Source organism: Ursus americanus, chromosome 12 (assembly GCF_024610735.1).
Source record: "Ursus americanus isolate L20-20 chromosome 12, mUrsAme1.1.p, whole genome shotgun sequence".
NCBI lineage: Eukaryota > Metazoa > Chordata > Mammalia > Carnivora > Ursidae > Ursus > Ursus americanus.
In genome coordinates this window covers 13,835,227-13,858,333 of record NC_142138.1, presented here as the reverse complement: position 1 = coordinate 13,858,333, position 23,107 = coordinate 13,835,227, and the positions used below count along the sequence as shown (strand labels likewise).

Genomic DNA, 23,107 nt, shown 5'->3' with positions numbered 1-23,107 from the left:
TCTCAACCGCGGCCCAGAATCAGGTTGATAGTTGCTGAAAACACAATGTAACTGCTTCTGAGTTGGAACAGGAAGAGGATACCCTGCCGAGCTGTCAAATATATACTTAGCAGAAGCCGAATCGCAGACAATATTGTTTTGTCAAACGTGGGCAAATTAGTAGATAAGAGCACATTCTGAGCCCCCCCACTGGTGTGCGGCATCCTGCCTCAAGTAACCATTTTAAAGTATCCACCTGTGGTTTCCAGGAGAGTCTTTGACCTTTCGCTAAAGATCCAACTTTACTAGGCAATTGATTTTTGCTGGTCTCTGGGGCAGTTGTGGAGATGGATTTCACTGTAGTTAATATTATCCTCTTTTTAGGACTTTTGCCAAGTGAGAATGTATTGTTAATGACCTTGTCTGGAGTGATGTACTATGTATTTGAGTCAGTGGAAACTATGTGATGCGCTCCCTAATGACTCAATCTTGGACACAGGGATGAAAGAAACTTTGCATAGAGAAGGAAGGCACCAGTGGAGTGGGTGCTGGCCTGGTTCACTTGCAGGCGGCGTGGGGAAATACAGAGGCTCTAGAGTCGAACAGACCTCAGCTCAGACCCCAAGACCACCGCATGCCAGCTCTGTGACTCTGGGGCATTTCCCTCCTCTGTCCAAGTGGCAGTGTCTTCCCACATTGCTGTGAGGACTCTGGCATGGGTAAAACACCTCCCACAGGGCTTGACATGTCCTGGGTGCTCAGCAAATCTGTTTTCTATCTCATCTCTTGTGCCTTGAAAGGGAACACAGATTATAAGGGATCGTACAGTGTTATATGCCCCTTCCGGTGGAAGAAAAGTAAAATCATAATACCCCCAACATGTTATGCATGGGGAAACGGCAGGCCTAGACAGATTCAGTGACATGGTCATTTATTCACCCTTTTACTGAAAGTCCCACTGAGTGCCAGGAACTCAACAAAAAGTGTTGCCTTACTTTCTAGACCTATTTCAGGTCTCATGTCGCTTGACTGCTCTGCAGATGTGACACTATCTGCCTCCCTCCCCCACACCCTGGCCTCACCGACACCCCCACTCACTGCTCTGTGCTGCCTGTGCTCGGGACTGGCAGGGCACTGGTCTTTCTTGGTCTGCTGGTGGTGCTGATGTTCCCCCGAGGACTTATCTCTGGCCTGCCCCTCCTCTCAAGAACAGTATTACAATACATCTGCCATAGCTTTGCATGATCAGATCTGTATCCCTGGTGAATATCTCTCTTCTCAGTATGCAACCCACATGGGAACTCGTGACTGAATACTCTACGTAGGTGTTCCTTGAGCACCTGGAACTCAGCATGTCCCAACTGCATCTTCCCCAACAAGCTCTTTTATGCCGGTGTTCCCCCCTCATGCACACACTCTAACTGGGAACAAGCATCAGCCCGAACCCCTTCCCCTCTAACCCTTTCCTCTTACTTTCTATCCATTCTACCTGAGCAGTGCCTCATGTACCTGTCCTCTCCATGTGCTCTCCCCTAGACACTGCCAGAGTTCAAGTTCACATCACTCCGCGGTGCTACTGCACAAGCCTCCTACCTGCATGTCCTACATCCAGGCACTTCCCACCCCTGCCCAGTCTCCACACTATGGCCCCCAAAGCACAGCTCTGGCCATGGAGCCTGTGTACTTCAAAACCTTGCCTACTGGATAAAGTCCCAAATTGCTAGACATGAGACATGTTTCTCTTTTCCTATCCTAAGACAAACGGTGAACTTCCAGAAGGCAGAACCTATGTTCTGTATTTCCCTGTGTCCCCTGTAGCACAGTACCCTGAATGTTGTTGGTTCTCAGCAAATGTTTCATGGACTCTTAACTTGAGAGGGTGCCTTATAGACCATCAAGTCCAGGGGCGTCTGGGTGGCTCAGTCGGTTAAGCACCCAAATCTTGATTTTGGCTCAGGTCATGATCTCGGAGTTCTGAGATTAAGCCTGCCATCAGGCTCTGTGCTGGGCATAGAGCCTGCTTAAGATTCTCTCTCTCTCTCTCTCTCTCTCTCTCTCTCTCTCTCTCTCTCTCTCTCTTTCCCTCTGCCCCTCCCCTTCCTCTCTCTCTCTCTCTCAAAACAAAACAAAACAAAACATCTAGTCCAAAGTCTCCATTCCCAGGGCATAACACAGAGGCCCACAGTGAGGGGGGAATTGCTTAAAGTCCGATATCCAGCTGTGGTTGTATTCCCTGCATATTTACAGCAGTTTAGAGTTTATAAAGTGTTTTTATGTGTACTTTCTTAGTTAATCCTAGAAATAACCTTGTGATACAGGTGTGATTCTCCCATTATATAGATGAGAAAAGTGAAATTCACACAGGTGGAAAAAGCAGACCAGGATCCCCCAGCTGCTGATGGACTGTATTTGCTCTGAGTTCAATGCTCTTTTGACCATAGCTAGCCAAAATGTAAGCCACTTATGGGTGTTCAATAACTTTGGTGGATGCATTAACCTATACGTGAATGATAAATAGCCTCACACAATTGAGCAAATATATATTAATTGAATGGGTAGGTGGGTGGTTGTATGTATACTTAATTCTCTTCTGACGCTTGACTCTGTTCTCCCATGATGACCCTTTAGAGGTGAAAGGCCACACTCTCTTGAGTCGAACGCAGTCAATGAGAGCCTTGCCAAGAGCAGACAGACGCGGAGTGTGGGTGTCACACTGATGCCTATTGATTGTGAACTGTCCAGCTGGTCCTCCTGGACCACCTGTGATCCCTGTCAGAAGAAAAGGGTAAGTACGCTGGCCTTGGGAGAGCTCTAAGCTTCCAGAAGCCCTAACCCTCAGTAAGATTGGTTGAGGTTGTGCTGACAGTGCCTGGCACATAGTAGGACCTCGATAAATGTTGGTTTATTTAATTAGTGAATTCTGTTCCTCTGTGCTGCCAAGTAGTAGATCCTTTCTTCAATCTTCCAGTTATTTTCCTAGCGTATCTCTCCTTGCTCATGTTAACAGCTTCCTAATCAGACTTCCTGCCTCCAACTTTGCTCTTTCAGTCCATCCTCGTGGTGCACCCAGGGGAGCTTCAAAAATGCATGTCTGGCCTGTCTTTTTCCAGCTTGAAACCATTCGAAGTCCACACATGGCCCTTAGACTCAAATCCAGACTCACGACATTCAGAGCCCCCATGATACAGACCTGGCCAATGTCTCCATAAAATATGCCCCACTCCAGCACACAGAACACCTGTCTCTCTCCGACCATTTCTTATTCTTTCTTTGCCTTTATTCATGCTGTTTTCTCAGGCTGGAGTGACCTTTCCCACTTTCATCACTGGCCAACAGCTACTCAGGATTTGAAACTGCTTATAAACCACCTCTTTTGAGCCCTTCCTTGACTTCTCAGCCCTCTGCACAGTTAGGTGGGCAACCTTCTGTGAGCCATAATAGCTCTCTATTCTTTCGGTCATTTACTTTTCCTTAATTATTTACCTTTCCATGAAATGGTAAGCTGTTGAAGGTTTATTCAATTCCATATCTTCAGTGTAGTCCAATCTCGAGCACGTAATAGGTGCTCCATAAATCTGTGTTGTTTGATCTCATGGTATTTTCTGACACCTCTGTAAGGAAGGGAAGACTGCCGTGACACTTTCCATGAGGCAGGTGGGTAAACAGAGACTCCGAGCCGGTGCTGTATCGGGTGCACCTGGTAGCAAGTCACAGGCCCTGCACTCAGGCTTCTGGCTTCTTGTCTAGTGTGCTCCCACAAAACAAAACAAAACAAAACAAAACAAAACAAAACAAAAAACACATGGACTCTGCAGTATTTGTCCTTCAGGTTCCCTTGTCCTAAGAGGGCTGGTCCAGGATCTCAGCGCTGAGCAGAGCAGACGTGTCAGAGAAAAGAGAACAGCTGCCATTTCCCCAGCTCCTCGGGACATCAGCGCAGCCATGGGCTAAGACCCGAACGAGGCTGTAAAAGTGGGCCCAGGATATTTACACAGTTAACTGGATCTTTGTGGAGAGCCACGCAGGATCCTTCAGTTCCCAAGTGAGCTTTACTGCTGAAGTTATCAACATCGATCCAATTATCTGTAGAATTGCTTCATCTGCACCATAAACCAGGACGACTCAGCATGAGCCAGCCAGCCAGAGCTCTTCACTCGGAGTTCGCTGTGCACTTGTCCTCAGAGGATGTGATCGCCCTTTGCGGGGTCACTGGCTGCAGGTTTATCAAAACCTTTCAACCAGAGTTTCGAGATGTCTCTCTTCCATCATTTCCACACTCCTCAAACCCATTTTGTCTTTGGTGCCTGGGGCTGGTCTTCTAGCAGTCTTCTTTACAGATTTCATCTCTGTCCTGCCAGCCTCTGCCTTCCAGCAGGAAAGACCCTCTGGAAATGCAAAGGAGCGTGGGTGAATGGTTGTCTGTATTTTGCTGGGTGGTGGAGGGCGGATTTCACAGCTGTGGCTGGCGAACAGGGCGTTCGTCAAAGGACTGCTCTCCTGGCTTGTGTTCTTTGTTGCACCAAACCCTCGGCCTACAACCAAGATTTGGAAGTCACCAACTCTGAACATTTTCCCCCAAAATTGTTTCTCATTGTCTCATCGTAGAATACTAAATCTAACCTAACCGAGGCTTGGAAGGCCCTGCATTTCCTGCCCCCTGGCCATATCTCCCTCCAGCTCTGGCCATCTGCCCTCTTGTACTCTCCTCTCCAGCCATGATGAATTTCTTCTTGTTTTCTGGAACCAGGCACACTCTAGTCTCTCAGGTTTGGTATAGCAATTTTCTCTGCCCGGATTCCTCTTCTCTACCCTCCTCATACCACCTCTTCCTGTTTGCCTGACATCTCTACTCATCTTTTGGGTCTCAGCTTAGTTGTGACTTCACCGTCTCCTGAGTTTGTACCAGGGATGCCCCTGTCACCTTACAGAGCACGCCGTCCTTCCTCAATCACGGTGGCCATCACACCGTGTTCTCACTGCCTGGTGCTTACCGTCACTATCACTTACAGTCACCATCTGCGATGACCTCCTTGAGGGCAGGCTAGAGGGCAGGACTATGATTAAAAACAAACAGATAAGCAGTTATGGGATGAATGAGTCATGGGAATGAAAGGTAGAGCACAGGGAATATAGTAAATGGTATTGTAATAGTGTTGTACGGTGACTGATGATAGCTACACTTGTGCTGAGCAGAACGTAATGTACAGCGTTGTGGAATCACTATGTTATACACCTATGCACCAATGAGTAACATCGTCAACTATACTTCAGTTTTAAAAAAAGGGCAAGCATAAACACCTATCTTTTTCAACATTGGGTGGCTCAATTAATGTTCTGGAAATTATTTTATTTTTTTCATTTTTTTTTAAAGATTTTATTTATTTATTTGACAGAGAGAGAGACAGCCAGTGAGAGCGGGAACACAGGCAGGGGGAGTGGGAGAGGAAGAAGCAGGCTCCCAGCGGAGCAGGGAGCCCAATGCAGGGCTCAATCCCAGGACTCTAGGATCACGCCCTGAGCCGAAGGCAGACGCTTAATGACTGAGCCACCCAGGCGCCCCTGGAAATTAAGTATTTTAGAATAAACAAACAGGAAGTTAGAGAAATGTTGACTGCTAAAAATTATTAATAATAATAAAGAAAAATAAGTACAAGAATTTGTGTGCCAAACTAGGTACCAGACAACGTAATGAGATGTCATATGGAAATCGTATATGTAATTGAAACTCCATCACTATACATTTAGGTAATTCATGACCCCTATTTTGTACGTGAACAAATTGAGATCACAGAGGTGGAGTAACTTGCCAATATCACATAACTACAAAGATTCAGAGTCAGGTGCACCTGCTTTTTCATTTATAAGATACCGAATAAATAAGAATACTTGAAACCACCCATTGGAGTAATCAAGCTGAGAGATTGTGGTTTTTTGTCATTGAACTGGTTACATTAGTCTACTTACCTTTTGACTCTGAAGCCCAGGCTTTTCTCACATTCAGCAAATCTGCATGGATCCCTGCAGATGCAGAAGCAAAGGCAAGGTCTCTGCCCTCAGCTCACGGTCTATTTGAAACAGTCAAGCAAACAGCCAATTGCAACATGGACCCTTGAGTGTACCCTCAGTTGCTGAGGTCCCTGCGGCTCTGCCCTTGGTTCACCTTGCTCTCCTCTGCCATAGTACAGACACGCCTACTTGCTCCGGCCCTCTCAGTTCTACGGGGAACCATGTAACTTCTCTGACAAGGAAGTTGAAGACTGTGTTACCAGCAGACCATGCAGAAGTCAAGTGCGATGTGAAGGCTTTGTGTGTGCACAGACAGGTATAAAGGGAGGGGAAATCTAGCAGATGAGGTGATGACACCCGATGATGGGGGAAATGGCCATTACCTAGTGCTCAAGGTCAGGGTCACGTGTCAGGCCGGGAGGCCTCCTTGTCCTCCTTGATCTCTCTTTACATGTATTTCACAAAAACAGCCCTATAAAATAGGTATTCATATTATCTCCATTTAATGAATTAGGAACTTGGGACTTGGGGTAGTTACTTGCCCAAGATCAGACAGCAGGTAAGTAGAAGAGCTTGATTAGAAACTGGGGAATGCGAATTCCATTCGCTGACATGAAGGACACCAAAAGTACGTGTGCTGGAATCGGTAATCCTGAGTCGAGGCTACTTTTGACTTTGTGACCTAGGAGAAGTCACTTAACCTTTCTGCGTGTTGGTCCTCTCAACAGAAAATTGGAAGCGATGTTAATGCCTTCTAAGCATGCTCTCGGCATCAAGTGGCACAATGGGTGTGAACGCTCTCTGCAGACTGTGAGCCCTGCTGGCTCTCTCAGAGGCTGGGGCTCAGTACAGTGCGGAGAACCTACAGCAGTTACCTAGGGTGGTTAGATCATTTATCTCTGCACAGTTTTTACAGAGGTAGTTCTTGACTTTTGCATTTCTTCATAACCAAGTACAGCATGGCCCCTAATGTGTGATATAGTCAGTAAAAAATTTGGATTAACGGAAAGAAGGAGAAAAAGGACAGATGGATGGAAGGAGGGAAGGAAGGAGCATATGCAAATGAATAATCGTGTGCTGCAGAACTAAGTAAACACTTGTCTTTCCAACTTGTCCATCTCGTGAATTTAAGCAAACCTACGCCTCGCTGTTTCTCCAAGTCTCCAGCAAAAATATAAGTATTTTGACCCAAATTATCTAGATGGGAGTTTGCAACTCTCTACATTCACTGCACCCACATGGACTGTGCTTTGGGATTTTTCAAGAAAGACTTAGAGATTTTTAGAGCCATTTCCAGGGCTTATTGCAAATGCAGAATTCTATGTAATAAATCCGAAAGACTTTTACAGTGTGTCCATGGACTCATTATGGCCAGTGTTCCATGATTCTGACCAAAGCCATAATGGTTATTCAGGCAGACTTCAGTTTAAGTGCCTTGTAAGAAACATTTGAAGACCAGATTGATATTCTTCTGCTTTTAACATTGGTTAAAAATGGTCAGACACATCTAAGGAAAGAGGGTCACCTGTCTTACAGGCTTTATCTCCCATGAATATACAAGTAAGAGAGGGGGTCAAGTCGGCGGCGGGGGAAGCATTTAAAGGAAACAAAGTGCTGAACATAGAGTTCTAATATTTTGAACATAGGGTCCAAATATTTTTAGAGTTTAAAAATAATCTAAATGGCTATGGTGTTGAGGGCAGTGCTGTTTATTGGGAAGAATTTGTGGTTAGAAAGTTACAGTTTCCAGTCCTGCTGCAGATATTACCAGCCTTGTGCATTTGGCCCACCAAAACACTAATAAGAGCAGTAACACTTATCTAGCACTTACCATGAGCCCCTACTGTTCCATTTATTCATTGAAACCCCCAAGAACCCTGGGTATGATGACCTCCCCATTTTACAGATGAGCAAATTGAGGCAGGGAGGTCAGGTAACCTGTGGAAGGTCACACAGCTAGCACTACTTGCAGGACCCACCAAACCCACCTCCCCTCGCCAGCCTCAGGGAAAGAAGTCTAGACTTCTCTCCTGTCTGGCCACTTCGATCCCAGCCATGAAGACACTTTCCCTTTCCCCACCCTTAATAATCTCCCCTCCAAGTGCATTCAGAAATGCAACACTGGCTTCTTTGGGGGAATAAACTGTTAATGCCATTACTGACCCACCCTGATACACGATGACTAATCAAAATGGCCTTAAAGGCCCAGCAAAATGTCTGGCACACAGTAGGTGCTCACACTATGTTCGTTCCCCTCTTGGCAGCCACGTGACTCTGGGTAACACCCTTTCTCCTTCCAGGGAGGTGCGTAAACCGCAGACTTCTCTGCAACGGGGACAATGACTGTGGAGACCAGTCCGATGAAGCAAACTGTAAGAGGATTTACAAAAAATGTCAGCATGAAATGGACCAATACTGGGCAATTGGCCGTCTGGCCAGTGGGTAAGTCACTATTCTCCCATTGTGTAGATGGGAAGGTATGAAATTAAATGTTAAGTCTGGAGGAGAGGAAGGGAGCTGATATTAACAGAGTTGCTGCTCCTTTCTTCCTTTCTGAAAAGAGATTGTACAGAAAGTGGGTGCTTGTAGCTGCTCTCTGAAGAAGGCTCCAGGGAGCTCCAGGAGCCCGTCCCGGGGACAGGTAGAGGCCACACGGAGGGCTGGGTTAGGAGCATTAGGGACGGAGCTGTGCACGGAGACCATACCGGCTTCACGCCAGGGCTGGGGGTGAACGTTTATTGAACACCCGCTATGTGACTGTGTTAGGTGCTTTCTAAGCATTACCTCTGAATCCTATTGACGACTTGTGGGGGGGCATTTTGTATGTTTTTTTTTTTTCTAAGATGTATTTATTTACTTTAGAGAGAGAGAGCACATGCCGTGGAGAAGGGGAGAGAGAATCTTAAGCGGACTCTGTGTGGAGCCCAATATGGGGTCCGATCTTACAACCTTGAGATCATGACCTGAGCCAAAACTAAGAGTCAGACACTCAACTGACTGTGTCATCCAGGTGCCCTGACAACTTGCAGGGGAGGTCTTCTCTGTGTCCGTATCTCGAGGCCCAGCACAGGGTCTGGCCCAGCGGTTAGGCTCCTAGGGAGGTGGTGAAGAAATGGATTTCTGAGATGGGTCTGTGGTCAGTCTGTTTCAAGCTTCTGCGGACCTCTGAGTTGATCAGTCCTCTGGAGAGATCAGAGGGGCAAGGTCAGATGGGAGCAAACCAGCCTGGTGTTTGCTGTACCTGCCACATCCTGCAGCTCCTTAGCCCCCAGGAGGAAGAGTGAGAGCCTCCGCTCACACGCACTAGAAACCATCGTATAGGATCAGTGTGGGGAAGACATCACCCGGAGTGGAATTCACTTCCTTCCTAAACAAAAATCCCATCTCGCTGCTTAGAGGTTGTCATTAGAGAGAGAGAGACTCCTCCTACGGGAAAGACCTGCTCTCAGGACCACCTTATAAGCTGGTTATTATAATCCCCACCTCCTCAATAAGGAAATCGCGGCCTGGAAAAGTTGGGAGAGTTCCTAGGGGTCACATGACAGAGGGTGATGGAGTGGACATTCCACTGGCAGTAGAGCCAGCCCGGAGCATGTAGGAGGGGACAGAACGACAGCTCACTGGCCGTGGGACCTCAGGTGAGGACCTCGTGGGGCTTCGGTTTTGTCTTCTGTAGAAGGAAGCCATTAATACCCTCCTCTCAGGTTCTGTGAGGATCAAATAAGCTAATGCGATTGTAGCAGACAAGTGGGAGGCAGCTTGCGTGGAGGGAAGGATGCGGCCTGGCAGTGAGGCCTTGGGCAGGTCCCTTACCCTCTGTGCCTTACTTCCCTCCTCTGTAAAATGGGCATCATCATAATCACTACCTCTTAAGGGTTAATCCTTATGAGGAAACAATATGTGTCCGTTGATTACGACGGCTCCCTCCACAAAGTAAGCACCACATTCTACTGGTTAAATAAAATAAACGTATAGACATTATTGCGAGGCATGAAACTCTGTCACAGGAAAGAGCACCTAAGACAATTCTGTTAGGACCGGAACCGTGGCCAGCGCACAGAAGCTGAGGGAAGACAGAGCTTTCAGTAGTAGTGAGAGCTGGTCGGGAATGGAGGCCTGCTGTAGGAGGCAGTGGGAAACAAGGCTACAGACTCGATTTCCGTCCCCTCGAAACAGACGCAATGATACCTGCTGCCCCAGGCTGGGACTCTATAGGGTGATCCGTACGTAGCGTCACCCACTGCTGTGTCTGTTTCTAGTTAGCGCCTCAGTAAAGGATGATTGTGCGGTGTCTTGTGATGGCAATCGTACAGAATTTCAGGAGGAAACCTCCACCCTCAAGGGCAAATTCAGTGTCAAGGGACAAAAGACACAAATAATATCAAAGATTAATCACAGACCGAGCAGTGTTTGAACACTTAACAAACATGGGCATATGCAATCCTCACAACAGCATGAAGCAGAAATTGTCCTTGTGCCCATTTTACAGATGAGGAGACCAAGGTACAGAGAGGTTAGCTGGTTTGCCTGAGGTCACATTACTAGGAAATGGCAAAACAGGGATTTGAGCCCAGGCGTCTGGCCCCAGAGTCCCTGTCCTTACCTCTTTCTCATAAGGTAACTGTACAAGGACAGACTGATAACTGCTTGAGGGGGCAAGCATGGGGTCTTAGGAAGACCTCTAGTTTAGCCCCACAAGTGTTGGTCAAGGCTTCCCATGAGGCAACAACAGAGCTCAATCTTGAAAGGCAAGGAAGAGATAAAACAGTGAGTGGCTGGAAGGGCATTCTGGGCACAAGGAACAGCACTTCTGCAATAGAGAAGGAGCAGAGCAGATTGGAGGACAAACAAACATGTCCCAATGGCTGGGACTAAGGTATGTGATCATGATCTGGAAGGGCCACAGATGAAGCCAGAAAGCTGGTTTGGACCAGATACTGAGGACCTTGAATGCTGTACCAGGGAGTTTGGGTTTCCCTCATTAGGGTCTGCCAGTGAAGATGACCTAAACAGGAGGCCCTAACCTCTCCCCCCTTTCCATGCCTTCCCTGCAGGATAAATCTGTTCACCAACAGGTTTGAGGGCCCGGTACTCGATCACAAGTATTACGCCGGTGGATGCTCCCCCCATTACATACTCAACACGAGATTTAGGAAGCCCTACAATGTGGACAGCTACGACCCACAGGTATGTGCCAGCCAGGAAGCCCCTGCAGGGCAATGGGGGGAGCACACACTAAGGAGCCAGCCAGCCTGGAGCCGAGGCCCGGCCCTGGGGCCTGCGAGCTGGGGGAGCGTGGACGCATCACTCTTTCTCTTTGAGCTTCCATTCTTTATGTGTAAAGTGGACAGTTCCATCCTCAGGACAGAGTGGCGGGGCTGGCGTGCCACGGGCCGTCACAGCGAGGATTGTATTAGCAGAACTAGACGAGCGATGGCATCAGAGCCTCCTTGGAAGACAGAAGTAGAGCCACGGACTTGGAGTCCCACAGACGGGGGGGGGGGGGGGGGGCTCTGCAGCACAGCGTCTGAGTCAGCCTGGGTGCTCTAAGCCTCAGTTTCCCAGCCTTTCAGTGGGAGAGGATTAGTGAGACCACGTGTCAATGCGGAACACAGACAGGAAGCACGTGGCTCCATGGGAGGGGACGGCGTCCTCAGGACGTAAACCGCTTTCCTGTGGTAACTGCCAAGTCCCCGCCTACCAGAGCCAGGCGTTCTGCTAAGCTTTTTCGTCGTCACATGCTCCACCGTGTGAGCCCGTGTTCCTACGAACATGCCAACTTCCAAGCAAAGCTCACGGAGCGTGGGGTGTGGGACAGGCTCTGACTGCGCGCGCACACGCACGAGATCCAAGGGAAGGACGTGGGGTCCGGGCCTGGCTCTGCCCACGTCCCAGTCTTACTTTAGGCTGAGGTCCTTCCCCACGCTGGGCCCCAGCTTCCTCGTCTGTCAGATGAGCGGGCTGGACTGCGTACGAGGGAGTAGTTGAGGAGAGTTTCTACTTTTAAAATTATGTCCTCCTGAGGGTTGGGTTACTACTTCCTCCTCCTCCCTCTCCTCTTCTCCCCACACATCCTTATGGGCCAGAAAAGAGACATGGACAAGCACAGCCTGCCCCACCAGGCCCACGGCCACCCCTATGGGCTCTCCTTTCAGGGGAGGATCCCAGAGCAGCCATTTATCGTCCCGGCTGAAATAGCCCCGACCCAGCAAGACACATGTCGTAAGTCTCCCCTCTGCAGAGCCAGTGCTTTCTGAGGGCCGTGTCGGGCACTGTACGTGTTTTCTCTATGTGGACTCAGTCCTCAGAACAAGCCCAGTGAGAGGAACAGCCATCGTCTCTGTGGGACACAGGAAGAAACTGAGGCATACGAAGTCAAGTTGGCCATCCAAGGTTGCTCGACTGGAAAACACATTCCACCTCAGGCCACACTGGGAATCCCTCTGCTCCCTTCCTCAGCAGCTGAGTGCTGTGCGACCTGCAGGCAACCAGAAGCCGACGTGTGGGGGTGGAGACCACTGGGGACGGGTCCCTCCAAGGCCATCAAGGCAGTATCTTTGGCAGCTCCCCTGTGCACAGAACAATGAGCACTGATTTTTGAGCAAACGGCTTTTCTCAGTCCTCTGGAAGGCACTTCCCCTCTGTGTCACTTCATCCCCACTGCACCAGCTTTGACCAGACCTGGTCAGCGGTCAGCTGCTCTCGCCTAAGAGCCCCCTCACTGGCCTGTCTCTCTGACCCCAGATTCATCCCTTCCGGTCCAATCCCTGTGCTATCCCCAAATGATCTCCTAGAGGCTCGGCTACGTCCATCTTGGCTCATCTTTGGATTGAGTCCAAATTTCAGAGCCAGTAACGCCGACACCCCAACATTTGGATGCCAGCACACTGCCTCACAGTGCCTGTCCCTTCCCCTCACTGTTGCATCTTCTGGGCCGACCACACTGGAATCCCTGCACGTTGTAGGATACATTGTGTTCTTTTCCGCTTATGCGCCTTTGCCTAAGCCGAGTCCCCGAGTCCCCAGTTGAATCCAAGTCAAGTCCCCACCTCTGAGTTTTGCCCGTAGTCTGTCTGTCCTCCTGGATTGGGAGCTGAGGGGCTGGGGAACACAGTCGGCCCTGAGGTTCCTGTATCCAGAGCCTCTAGCCGAGAGCCCTACGCACCGTACAAATACAGTGGATATCTGTTGACTTGTGTGGAACTGATGTGAGTCAAATGAAATTCGAAACATTTTCTTTTTTCCTCCTCTAGACCCAAGGCAAATACGAATTTGCACTGACAGAGTATGAATCGTACTCAGATTTCGAACATAACGTCACAGAGACAAGAGCAAGCATGTCTAGTTTCGGCTTTGGTTTTAAAATACCTGGAATATTTGAACTTGGTTTCAACACGGCAAGTGGTAATGGCAAACACTTTATTAGCAGAACCAAACGATTCTCCCACACTGTAAGTACCCTTTGCTGGTCTTTGGTTTCTGTGTATCCATTTGAATTTTCATGCCCAGATGTGTCTGTGCGCCCCATTACTACCAGGCCTAGCAACCAGTTATATCTCTGTTGTCCTGAAAAATCTCACAAAAACCAGCACGGTCTTACATGGACTTACTTTTTAGAAAGGCCAGGCAGTGGTACACAGTTAGTTTTCTTCTTCTGTATTTATGATCTCACACTTTCTAATGAGCTTTATCCCATAGTTTTCTTTTTTTTTTTTTAAGATTTTTTTAAAAAGATTTCCTTATTTGAGAGAGAGAGCACAGAGGGGCAGAGGGAGAGGGGCAGCAGACTCCCCACTGGGCGTGGAGCCCCACGTGAGATTGTGACCTGAGCTTAAATGAGCGAGCCACCCAGGCACCCCTCCCCTGGTTTTCATTATGCTTGAGATCGTAGCTTTTCCAGACCAAATCATCTCTGGAGGCGTTTCAGCCCCCAGCCATTTAACTTCCCATCCTAAACATTCAGCTGAAGTTCCCCTCCAGAATGTCACCCAAGACCTCTTCTTCTCCGACTTCGTGGGACCTTGGGTGGGGTCGACCACCCCATCACAGGCCTGCTCCTCCTGCGTGTTTGCTGCTCCTCATCGCTTCCCCTTCTGGATTCTAATCCCCCCAAAAGCTCTTTATTTAATTTGTGGCCATCTTCTCTTCTTATCCGTCAACCATGCCGGGTGACCTCTTCTGTCCCCACTGCCCCACCGCCACCAGGGCAAGCCACGCACCTTTGTGACTGCTTCGACCTTCTGCTATGCTCTGACCTGCATGGCACCCTCTTATGGGCATCATTACCTGAATGCCTCACGGACACTTCAGAGCAAGCTCTTTCTCCCCAGTTTTCCGCGTTAAATAGCATTTGTTTCCTTCTGCTTTTCCAGGTGAAACATTTCAGAATCATATTTTGCGCTCTCTCTCTTCTCTTCCTTTCCACATTATTTGGCCACCAAATCCTTCAGGGTCACTCTCCAGTATTTCTTAATCTAACTTTGATTTTATCTTAAGTAGCCCGGACCCTGGCATCTGTTGCTTGGCCCCCCGAGGGGTCTCCTGTCTCCCGACTTGCCCCTTCAGACTTAAGTGCTGCCGGAAAGACGTTTCTACGATACTAATCTAATCATGTCACCTGCCCCCCCCTTGCCCGTGAGATGAAGGTCAAAGCCCGTGAGTTGGTGGAAGAGGAGTAATTGGACTGGGAAGTAATGGGATATGATGTTGGAGAAGCAGGTGACAGGCAGCCTTGAGGAACCTCAAATTCCTGAGCGAGGAGGTGCATTTTATTCTCTAGTCCCTGGCCATTTTCAGCATGAGTGCGAGGTGTTTGAAAATTGCTCTGAGTGGAACATGGAGGAGATCAAGTCACCTATAATGATTCATATGAGGAAAAAGTGGTGAGGGGCTCAGAAAGGTCTCTGCTGCTGAAATACCGACCAGCAGAGAATGAGTAGTAAACGTTAGCGGGAATGTTACAGTCTTTGTGTGTTTTTCCTTATCTTCTAGGCTCTGAGCCACTTGGGGGCACAGGCTGTTTCTTTCATCTTCAGACTTAGGATGGCACTTAGTAGGTGCTTAAGACTGAAATATAGTGACGAGGGGTGGGACTCATGAGAAGGAACGTACTTTGTTGGAGAGCAAACAAAGGGTGCCATCCATTTACTCCTTCCCTTTCTCCTGTTCCCCACCCCCATCCCACCTCCACCTCCCTGATTCAAATAGCCGGTTATAGCGCGCTTACGGTGTTCTGGGCGCTGTAGTAGACTTGGGGTCTAGAGACAAATACAGCCTGCCTCTTGCCTTCACGCTCACAGTCTAGGAGGAGAGGACAATGTGTATGCAGATAATGCTGAGTTTTTTGTATCAGCTGGAATACAGCATGGTATGTGCTCTAAAGGCAATAGAAGCAAAGTGCAGTGCTGTCCCAGAGAATGGAGCGAGTGTCTGGGAAATTCAGGGATGGTGTCACATAGACAGCAGCAGCTAAGCAGGGGTTTAAAATATAAGTAGATGTGCCTCAGGCAGAAAAGGGAGGGAAGAGCATTTAAGGCAGGAGGAACAGCATGTGCAAAATTGTGTTATGAAGAGAAAGGCAGATTCGGGGAACCGTGAGAAGTTGGATTGATGCTGATGTGTGGTGTGGGTGGCGGGAAATAGGAAGGTATGGGGAGGACCACCTCACCACCAGGGGACAGAGTGTGAGTTCTTATGTTCACAGGAAGGGAACGGAGTTTATTCTGGAGACAGTAGAGGGCCAATGCAGGGCTTTGTTTGAAGCCCAGAGGGCCATTATAACACAGGCGTGCCTCGGAGACACTGCAGGCTTGGTTCCGAACCACTGCAATGATGTGAATGTCACAATAAAGTGAGTTAGTGAATTTTGCAGTTTCCCAGTGCACACACAAGTTACGATTACACTATACTGCAGTCTCTTAAGTGTGCAATAGCATTATGTCTAAAGTAACAGTGGACATACCTTAATTAAAAATTCTGCTAAAAATGCTAACCATTGTCTGAGCTTTCAGCAAGTCATCGTCACTGATGACCATAACAAAAATAATAAGAAGAAAGTGTTGAAATATTACAAGAATTACCAGCGTGGGACACAGAGATACGGAGTGAGCCAGTGCTGTTGGGCAACGGTGCCAATAGCCTTTCTTGATACAGCTTGCCACAAACCTTCGATTTATAGAAAACACACAGGGAAGCACAATGAGACAAGGCATGTGTGTAAGACTCTCAGAGTTTTAAGAAGTCAGCTCTGACTGGAACAGTGAAGGCAGGCTAGAGAAAGGAGGGAGATCAGTGGGAAGGCTTTTATCAGCATCCAAGCAAGAGAGGAAATGTACGATATTTAGAAAAATCACGAACAGAGCACTGCTTTGCTTGGAAGGGTGAGGAAGAAGGGAGAGTCGTGAGTCTGTTGGACAGGACTAGAACGAGGTGAGCGTAAGGCAGGGAGCAATGAGAAGCCCGGGCAGTTGGCACCATGGGAGCTGGCATGGCCTTCTAGAACTGATAGGTCAAACTGGCTGTAAGTTTTAAGATTGGTGCAGAAAGTGCCTCGTGGACATTACCCACGCTCTTACCTTTTCCTCCGCCTACACGCCAGCATAGGAGCCTCTCGCCTCGGATTATACTAGTGTCTCCTGGATGCTTGCAGTTCACCTAGCGTCACCCTCTTTTAGTCTGGCCCCCGCACTAGGGGTCCCCAAACATTATCTGTAAAGGGTCAGATAGTAAATATTGTAGGCTTTGTAGGGCCCTAGGGTCTCTGTCACAGCGACTGTGCTCTGCCGTCGTGGGCGACAGCAGCTATGGAGAGTGCCTGAACGACAGGCCATGGCTGCATTCCAGTAAGACCCCATTTATAACACCAGGAACCTTATTCGGGTGCAGGCTGTAGTTTGCTGACTTGTCGTACACTACAATGTGTCGCCTTCCTAAAGCACCACTTTGACTCACTCTTGAGTGGCCTTCCTTCAGAATTTGAAAAGCATAAACAAAGAGGCTGCCTTAGCAGGCAGGCAGGCCCCGTACCCCGCCAGAGCGGCCCCGGGTGCACCTGCTGCCCCCTGCCACGTCTGCCTCTGGCTACCCACCCTTCTCTTTCCTGCTTTGCCGCTCTGAGGAGGTGAGCTAAGAGCAAGTTCTCCCAAGCTGAAAGGACATTGGAATATTTATGAGAAATGAAAGCTTGTCAAGGAGGCCCGTCTTCCCTCAAGTATCCTCAAGGAATCATAAGAGTGATGACCCCAGGCCAAGAACGTCGGGTGGTATTTGTAAAGTTCATCTTCTCGTTCCAGATTCCTAACTTTAAAGGTCTGGTTTTCCCATGTGGGTATTTCATTTAGAAAAGCACACTGCTACACGCGCGGTCTGACCTTGAAGTAGCACGTTACAAGCTGAAACCCAGAAGCCTCATGCTCCATTACGAGTTCCTTCAGAGAGTCAAGCAGCTGCCCCTGGAGTACAGTTACGGGGAGTACAGAGATCTCTTCCGTGATTTCGGGACCCACTACATCACAGAGGCTGTGCTGGGGGGCGTTTACGAATACACGCTCGTCATGAACAAGGAGGCCATGGAGAGAGCAGGTAAACAGCCCAGGGGACCGTGGCTTTCCCGCCGGGGCCCACGTGAGCTCTGTGAGGTGGTGGGGAGAGGCTTCTCTTAGTTGGTAGGAGAAGAGTTATAGGCTCTGCTCCTAGTGCCTGTCTCCCTCCCTGGCTACAGTCTCACTTGCAGATCTCCCCTGTCTGTAACCTGTTAATGTGGGTCCCCCTCCACCCATCCCTGTTTTCTACAACTACTGTCTCTAGACAACAGCCCCCAAGCTCATGGCTTTAAATGCCCCCAACATGTGGAGAAATTCCCATGTCTTTTTCCACCCTGGCTACCTTCCCCACACCCAAGAGCTTATGTCCAAATGGCTCCTTGACATCACCATTGGGATGTCCAACCTCCAGCCCCACCTTACACGCCCCGAAAGTCAGCTTTCACTTTTCTTTCCCAAATTTGTGTCTTCCATAGCCACACACATCTCAGAATGGTTTCACCATCCAACCACTGGCTCAAGCCAAAAACCTAGGAGTCAACCTGGACTCTATTTCTTTCCTTCTAGTCGATTAGCAAGTCCCATCAGTAAGTTTGAGGTGAAACTCAGGATTCTGCATTTCAGACAAGCTTTGACATGATGTCCATGCTGCGGATCCCTAAACCACATTTTAAGTACGAGGTCACAGATTATTACAGTAGCCTCCCAACTAATATTCACCTCCCATTCCCCCCCCCACACTCTCTTCTCCCTACACTGTAATTACAGGACTCTCGACCAATGGCAGGCCTAAGGTGTGACTCCTGCTTCCCAATCCCCTGTTCTTTCCTCCAGTGTGGCACTTGCAAGGTGACCTGCCCTGGGTCACACCGTTCACAGTGGCAGAGCCAGGGCTTGATTATAAGTCCATTGTACTTGCAGGAGGACACATGGTATATGATGGATGTGAATTTTAAGCCAGTGTGGCCTCAGTCTCACTAAGGTCGAGGAGAGCTTCCTCCATCTCACTAGTTTCAAAAGCGCTTTTTATATTTCCTCAAACCACTTCCTGCAGAGGGACTCTGTCATCAAATAAATTGGGGAAACATATAATGGATCCCACTTTTAGCCTAGTCAGGAGCCTACTGCCATAAAATGACCTCTCCACGTCCTCTGACACAGCATTGGTCACACTTACTTGACTACAGAAAGCACTTTTTCTTGTAATACTTACTAGTTCACAAATTACAAGAGATGCTGTCGTGAGATTTGTATTTCAGGGAACATGCTTTGGGGGAATACTGCTGTACGCTAACACCACTGGGACAGCCCAGGAATCAGAATTGCTCTCCTCTCCTTGCCTGGCCTCAAAGTGCCGGCAAGTCACACCCGAGTTTTCAGCAAGCCCCGGAGGGGAGGATGCCTTGAGGAGAATTAGGGAGGAACAAATGGGAAATGAGCCAAAAATGAAGAAAGAAGAGGAATTGGCCCCTTCTCTTTGCCAGGTCCTAGACCGACACTTTAAATGCATCACCTCAATCAATTAATGAATAAGCTCTCTCTTCTATCACCAAAATTAAAGAAGAGTGGGTCAGGGGAAGGGGAACACATGGCAGGAACCTCGACTGATGGAATCAATCCCTAGAGGTTTGATAAGGAGCCACATTTTTAGAAAGCGACTCTGAGCACTTCCTCTCTTTGGGGGGCAGCAAAGAGCCTCAGAGCCTCTGAGGACCCTCAGGGGAAGTTGCTGTCAATCTCTCACGAGGTCTCCACGCTGATGTCAGCGGCCGCCCATATTGCAGTCACCAGGCTGGCCACCCTTTTATCTGAACCTGAGTTCCTGGGGGACCCATGACATCCAGGAAGGGCAAGGCCTTTGGAATCGATGACAGGAAAAGGGACAGGGTGAATTACCTCCAGGTCATGGGTCTCTTTCTTGCTTCCTTCAGATTACTCTCTCAAGGATGTCCGAGCCTGCGCCCAGAATGGTTTTAGAATTGGCATCGGCATTGAGGTGGTCTACGCCAAGCTGGGGGTGTCGGTGGACATATGCCGGGGTATTCTGAACGAAATAGGAGGTGAGTGGCAGGGGCATGTGACTTCTGTGCTCATCATCTCTCCCTTCCTAGCATTCCCAAAACTGAGTCTCTCTTTGGGCCAAACACATTTCAATTAAAAAACTAATTCATTCAATAAAAACTTATTTAGCTCCTACAATATGCTGGGCAAACAAAAATGAATAAGATTGTATTCCTATCCTCATGGTGCTCACACGAAACAGGCAGACAATTAAAGAAGCAATGACGAGGCAGTAATAAGCACCAAACCCTGTCTGGAGCATCAGGGAGGGAACGTGGCGATTGTCGCTCGAGGAGTAAAGCAGCAGGGTTGTTTTTAAGGCAGGAGGAAAATGACAATGGAAATTGACTCTGGGGGGTGAGAGTGGGCCTGGCTGGAGGTAGGAGGCCGGGGTCGGGGGCAGGTGGAGGAGGCTAGTCCGTATCTGAGACAATGAGTGGTTCGGAGACTAGAAGAGCAGCCGAAGCCATAAGTCATGTAGCAGAGCCCACACGGCAGGGGAGACCAGACCGGAGGGGGGTATCGAAGCCAGGATGTAGCTCCAAGTGTCTGGGAGCCGGAAACCTGGAGGTCATTCAAGGGAACTGGGAATCACTGCAGCAAGTGGAGTAGGAGAGAGAGGCCGATCAGCAGGGACCCAGTCTGGGACCTCTGTGGCAGCCCATGCAGCAAGCCTCTACCTGCTTCACTTACTGAGCTTGAACCTGGGATGGGTGGAGAAAGAGTTCCCCAGCTGAAACACAACAGAAAAAAAAAATGTAACTGCTGGCCTAGAGCACTCTCTTGCACTTGTCACTGCTGTGTGGTTGATACTGTTTCTTTGTTCATTCTGCTGGCGCTGGGTTGGAAGATACATCCTGCAAGAGAGGCATGCGTAGAACATAAGTGCTCTTGGAAGAAGACTCTTAGGGGCACCAGGCTGGCTCAGTCAGTGGAGATGTGACTCTTTTTCTCAGGGTTGTAAGTTCGAGTCCCACGTTGGGTAGAGAGACGACTTAAAAATAAAATCTTTAAAAATTTTTTTTTAAATTAAGAAGACTTATAAACTAACCCCCCATGCAGGTCACTTGATGGAACATTGCCCAGACCCTGGAACCCTTGCCAACTACAACTCCTCCCTCCCTTTGGGTGAAAACACCATCCTTACTTCTGTGTTAAACACATCCTTCCTTTCTTAATAGCTTGACCACCATATGAATCACTAACCAATACAGCTTAGTGTCGTTTGCCTTTTTTTCTTATGTTTTAAAGATTTTATTTATTTATTTGACATAGAGAGAGAGAGCGCGCGAGCACAAGAAGGGGAGGCAGCAGAGGGAGAGGGAGAAGTAGACTTCCTGCTGAGCAGGGAGCGCAATGTGGGGCTCCATCCCAGGACCCCGGGATCATGACCAGAGCCGAAGGAGACACTTAACCGACTGAGCCACCCAGGCGCCCCTGTTGCTTGTTTTTGAACTTTATATGGATGGAATGTAATCTATTCAGTTCTGGGTTTTGGTGGTTTTTCTTTCCATTCAACATCATGTTTCTGTGTATAACTATAGTTAATTTCCGTCGCTGCATAGTATTTATTGTATGAATGTAACACTTTGTCCATGCCGCTGTTGAATTTGGGTCACTTCCTGTTTTGAGCAAGTAAAGTCACTGGGGCTGTGAACATTCTTACGCAGCCATCTGGTACACTCGTGCAAGGGGTTCTCGGGGAATGCACCAGGAGTGGGATTGTTGGGTTGTGGACTATGTCCTTTTTCTGGACTAGTTCTTGCAAAGCTGTCTTCTGGAACGCTTGTACCGCTGTACCCCCCCCCACCAGCACGTACAAGACTCCCTCTCCACAGTCCTCAGGTGTTGCAGGCTCAGGGCTGAGTGGTCACTTGACACCACCTGTTTTGGCATTGGGTATGTGGAGAGATTAGAACGAGAAGGACTCGCTGATGTGATTGAGGGCTTTCTGGGAAGCTCCACGGGAAGTCAAAATAGTAATCATCTCATAGTAGACACACCTTAGTGAGTATCTATCCCATATGAAGCCCAGCTGTTACAAATGTTCCCACCTCTGTTATCCCACACAAAGAAGCACTATAGCCTAGAGCGTCAGCGGGGCTCCCCAGATAAACCTTTTCACCCTTAGCGCCTAAGATTTCTTATCTGCGGGGCGCCTGGGTGGCGCAGTCGTTGGGCGTCTGCCTTCAGCTCAGGGCGTGATCCTGGCGTTCCGGGATTGAGTCCCACATCGGGCTCCTCCGCTGGGAGCCTGCTTCTTCCTCTCCCACTCCCCTGCTGTGTTCCCTCTCTCGCTGGCTCTCTCTGTCACATGAATAAATAAAATCTTAAAAAAAAAAATTTCTTATCTGCAATTAAGGGAGTTAATACATGTACAACAGATTACTGGCCGACACATTAATGATCAACAACTCATCTCCCTGTCAACCTATTTACCTATCTATGACTTATCTATCCACACACACACATGCACACACACATACACACATATATATTTATCTGTCCATCAGCTCTCTGTCTTCCATAGACCCAGTGATTGGCATTTATAGATGTCCCTTCCTCGTCCTGCCCCCAACTTGTGTCCAAAAGATTGAGAGAGCTGCCTTTCTCCCCTTGTGCCATGACTTCCTCACTGGCAGGAACCCATCTCGTGCCTCGGCACCTCCAGAATGACTTTAATAAATATTGTGGTAATTACGTTGTTGGTTGGGTGGCAGTAAATTCCAAGGTGCTGAAGTGGATCCCTTGACATGCCAGGTCTCTGTGTCCATTCCAGACCGAAACAAGAGAAACACCATGGTGGATGACTTGGTGGTCCTTGTGCGGGGAGGGGCAAGTGAGCACATCACCACCCTGGCATATAAGGAGCTGCCGACGGCGGACCTGATGCAGGAGTGGGGAGACGCGGTGCAGTACAACCCAGACATCATCAAAATTAAGGTACAGCTGGGGGGCGCCTGGGTGGCTCAGTCGTTTAAGTGTCTGCCTTCAGCTCAGGTCATGATCGTGGGGTCCTGGGATTGAGCCCCACATCAGGCTCCCTGCTCAGCGGGGATCCTGCTTCTCCCTCTGCCTCTGCCCCTGCCCCTCTTCCCCTGCTTGTTCAGTCTCTCTTTCTCTCTCTCTCTGACAAATAAATAAATAAAATCTTAAAAAAAAAAAAGAATGCCGGGGCGTGGGATACAGAGCTCAGTAAGACCCACGCCCTAATCTCGAGGCACACACATTTTAGTGGATAATGTATCTGGAGTGGACCGATTACAATATACTGTTCAGCACCAGCTAGGGACCCTTGAGTCCCTCCCACTCAGGGCCCCCAAGTTGCTAAAGGAAATTCACCACAGCTTCTGATTCCAGCCTTCTTAAATAGATATTGTTTCCATTTCATCAGAGAATCACTCTTTCCATTATTTATTTTAGCTTTCATTCATTCAGCCAACAAATAATGGTTAGGTTCCTGCAATGGGACAGGAATTAGGACACTGGCGGAAAACACAGGAAACTGTAAGGATCAAGCA

The 23,107-nt window shown here is 48.7% G+C and overlaps 1 protein-coding gene across 1 annotated transcript in view; it reads left to right on the top strand.

Annotated features, from left to right (window-relative positions):
* The window catches only part of C8B (complement C8 beta chain), a 37,807-nt gene that overhangs the window by 4,073 nt on the left and 10,627 nt on the right, over positions 1–23,107 (top strand). The window contains exons 2-9 of the mRNA XM_045802235.2: positions 2,608–2,764; positions 6,160–6,301; positions 8,286–8,427; positions 11,040–11,172; positions 13,239–13,436; positions 17,325–17,565; positions 19,457–19,585; positions 22,366–22,529. Coding sequence (XP_045658191.1) covers positions 2,608–2,764; positions 6,160–6,301; positions 8,286–8,427; positions 11,040–11,172; positions 13,239–13,436; positions 17,325–17,565; positions 19,457–19,585; positions 22,366–22,529 — 1,306 coding nt within the window. The remainder of the gene's footprint in view (positions 1–2,607; positions 2,765–6,159; positions 6,302–8,285; positions 8,428–11,039; positions 11,173–13,238; positions 13,437–17,324; positions 17,566–19,456; positions 19,586–22,365; positions 22,530–23,107) is intronic.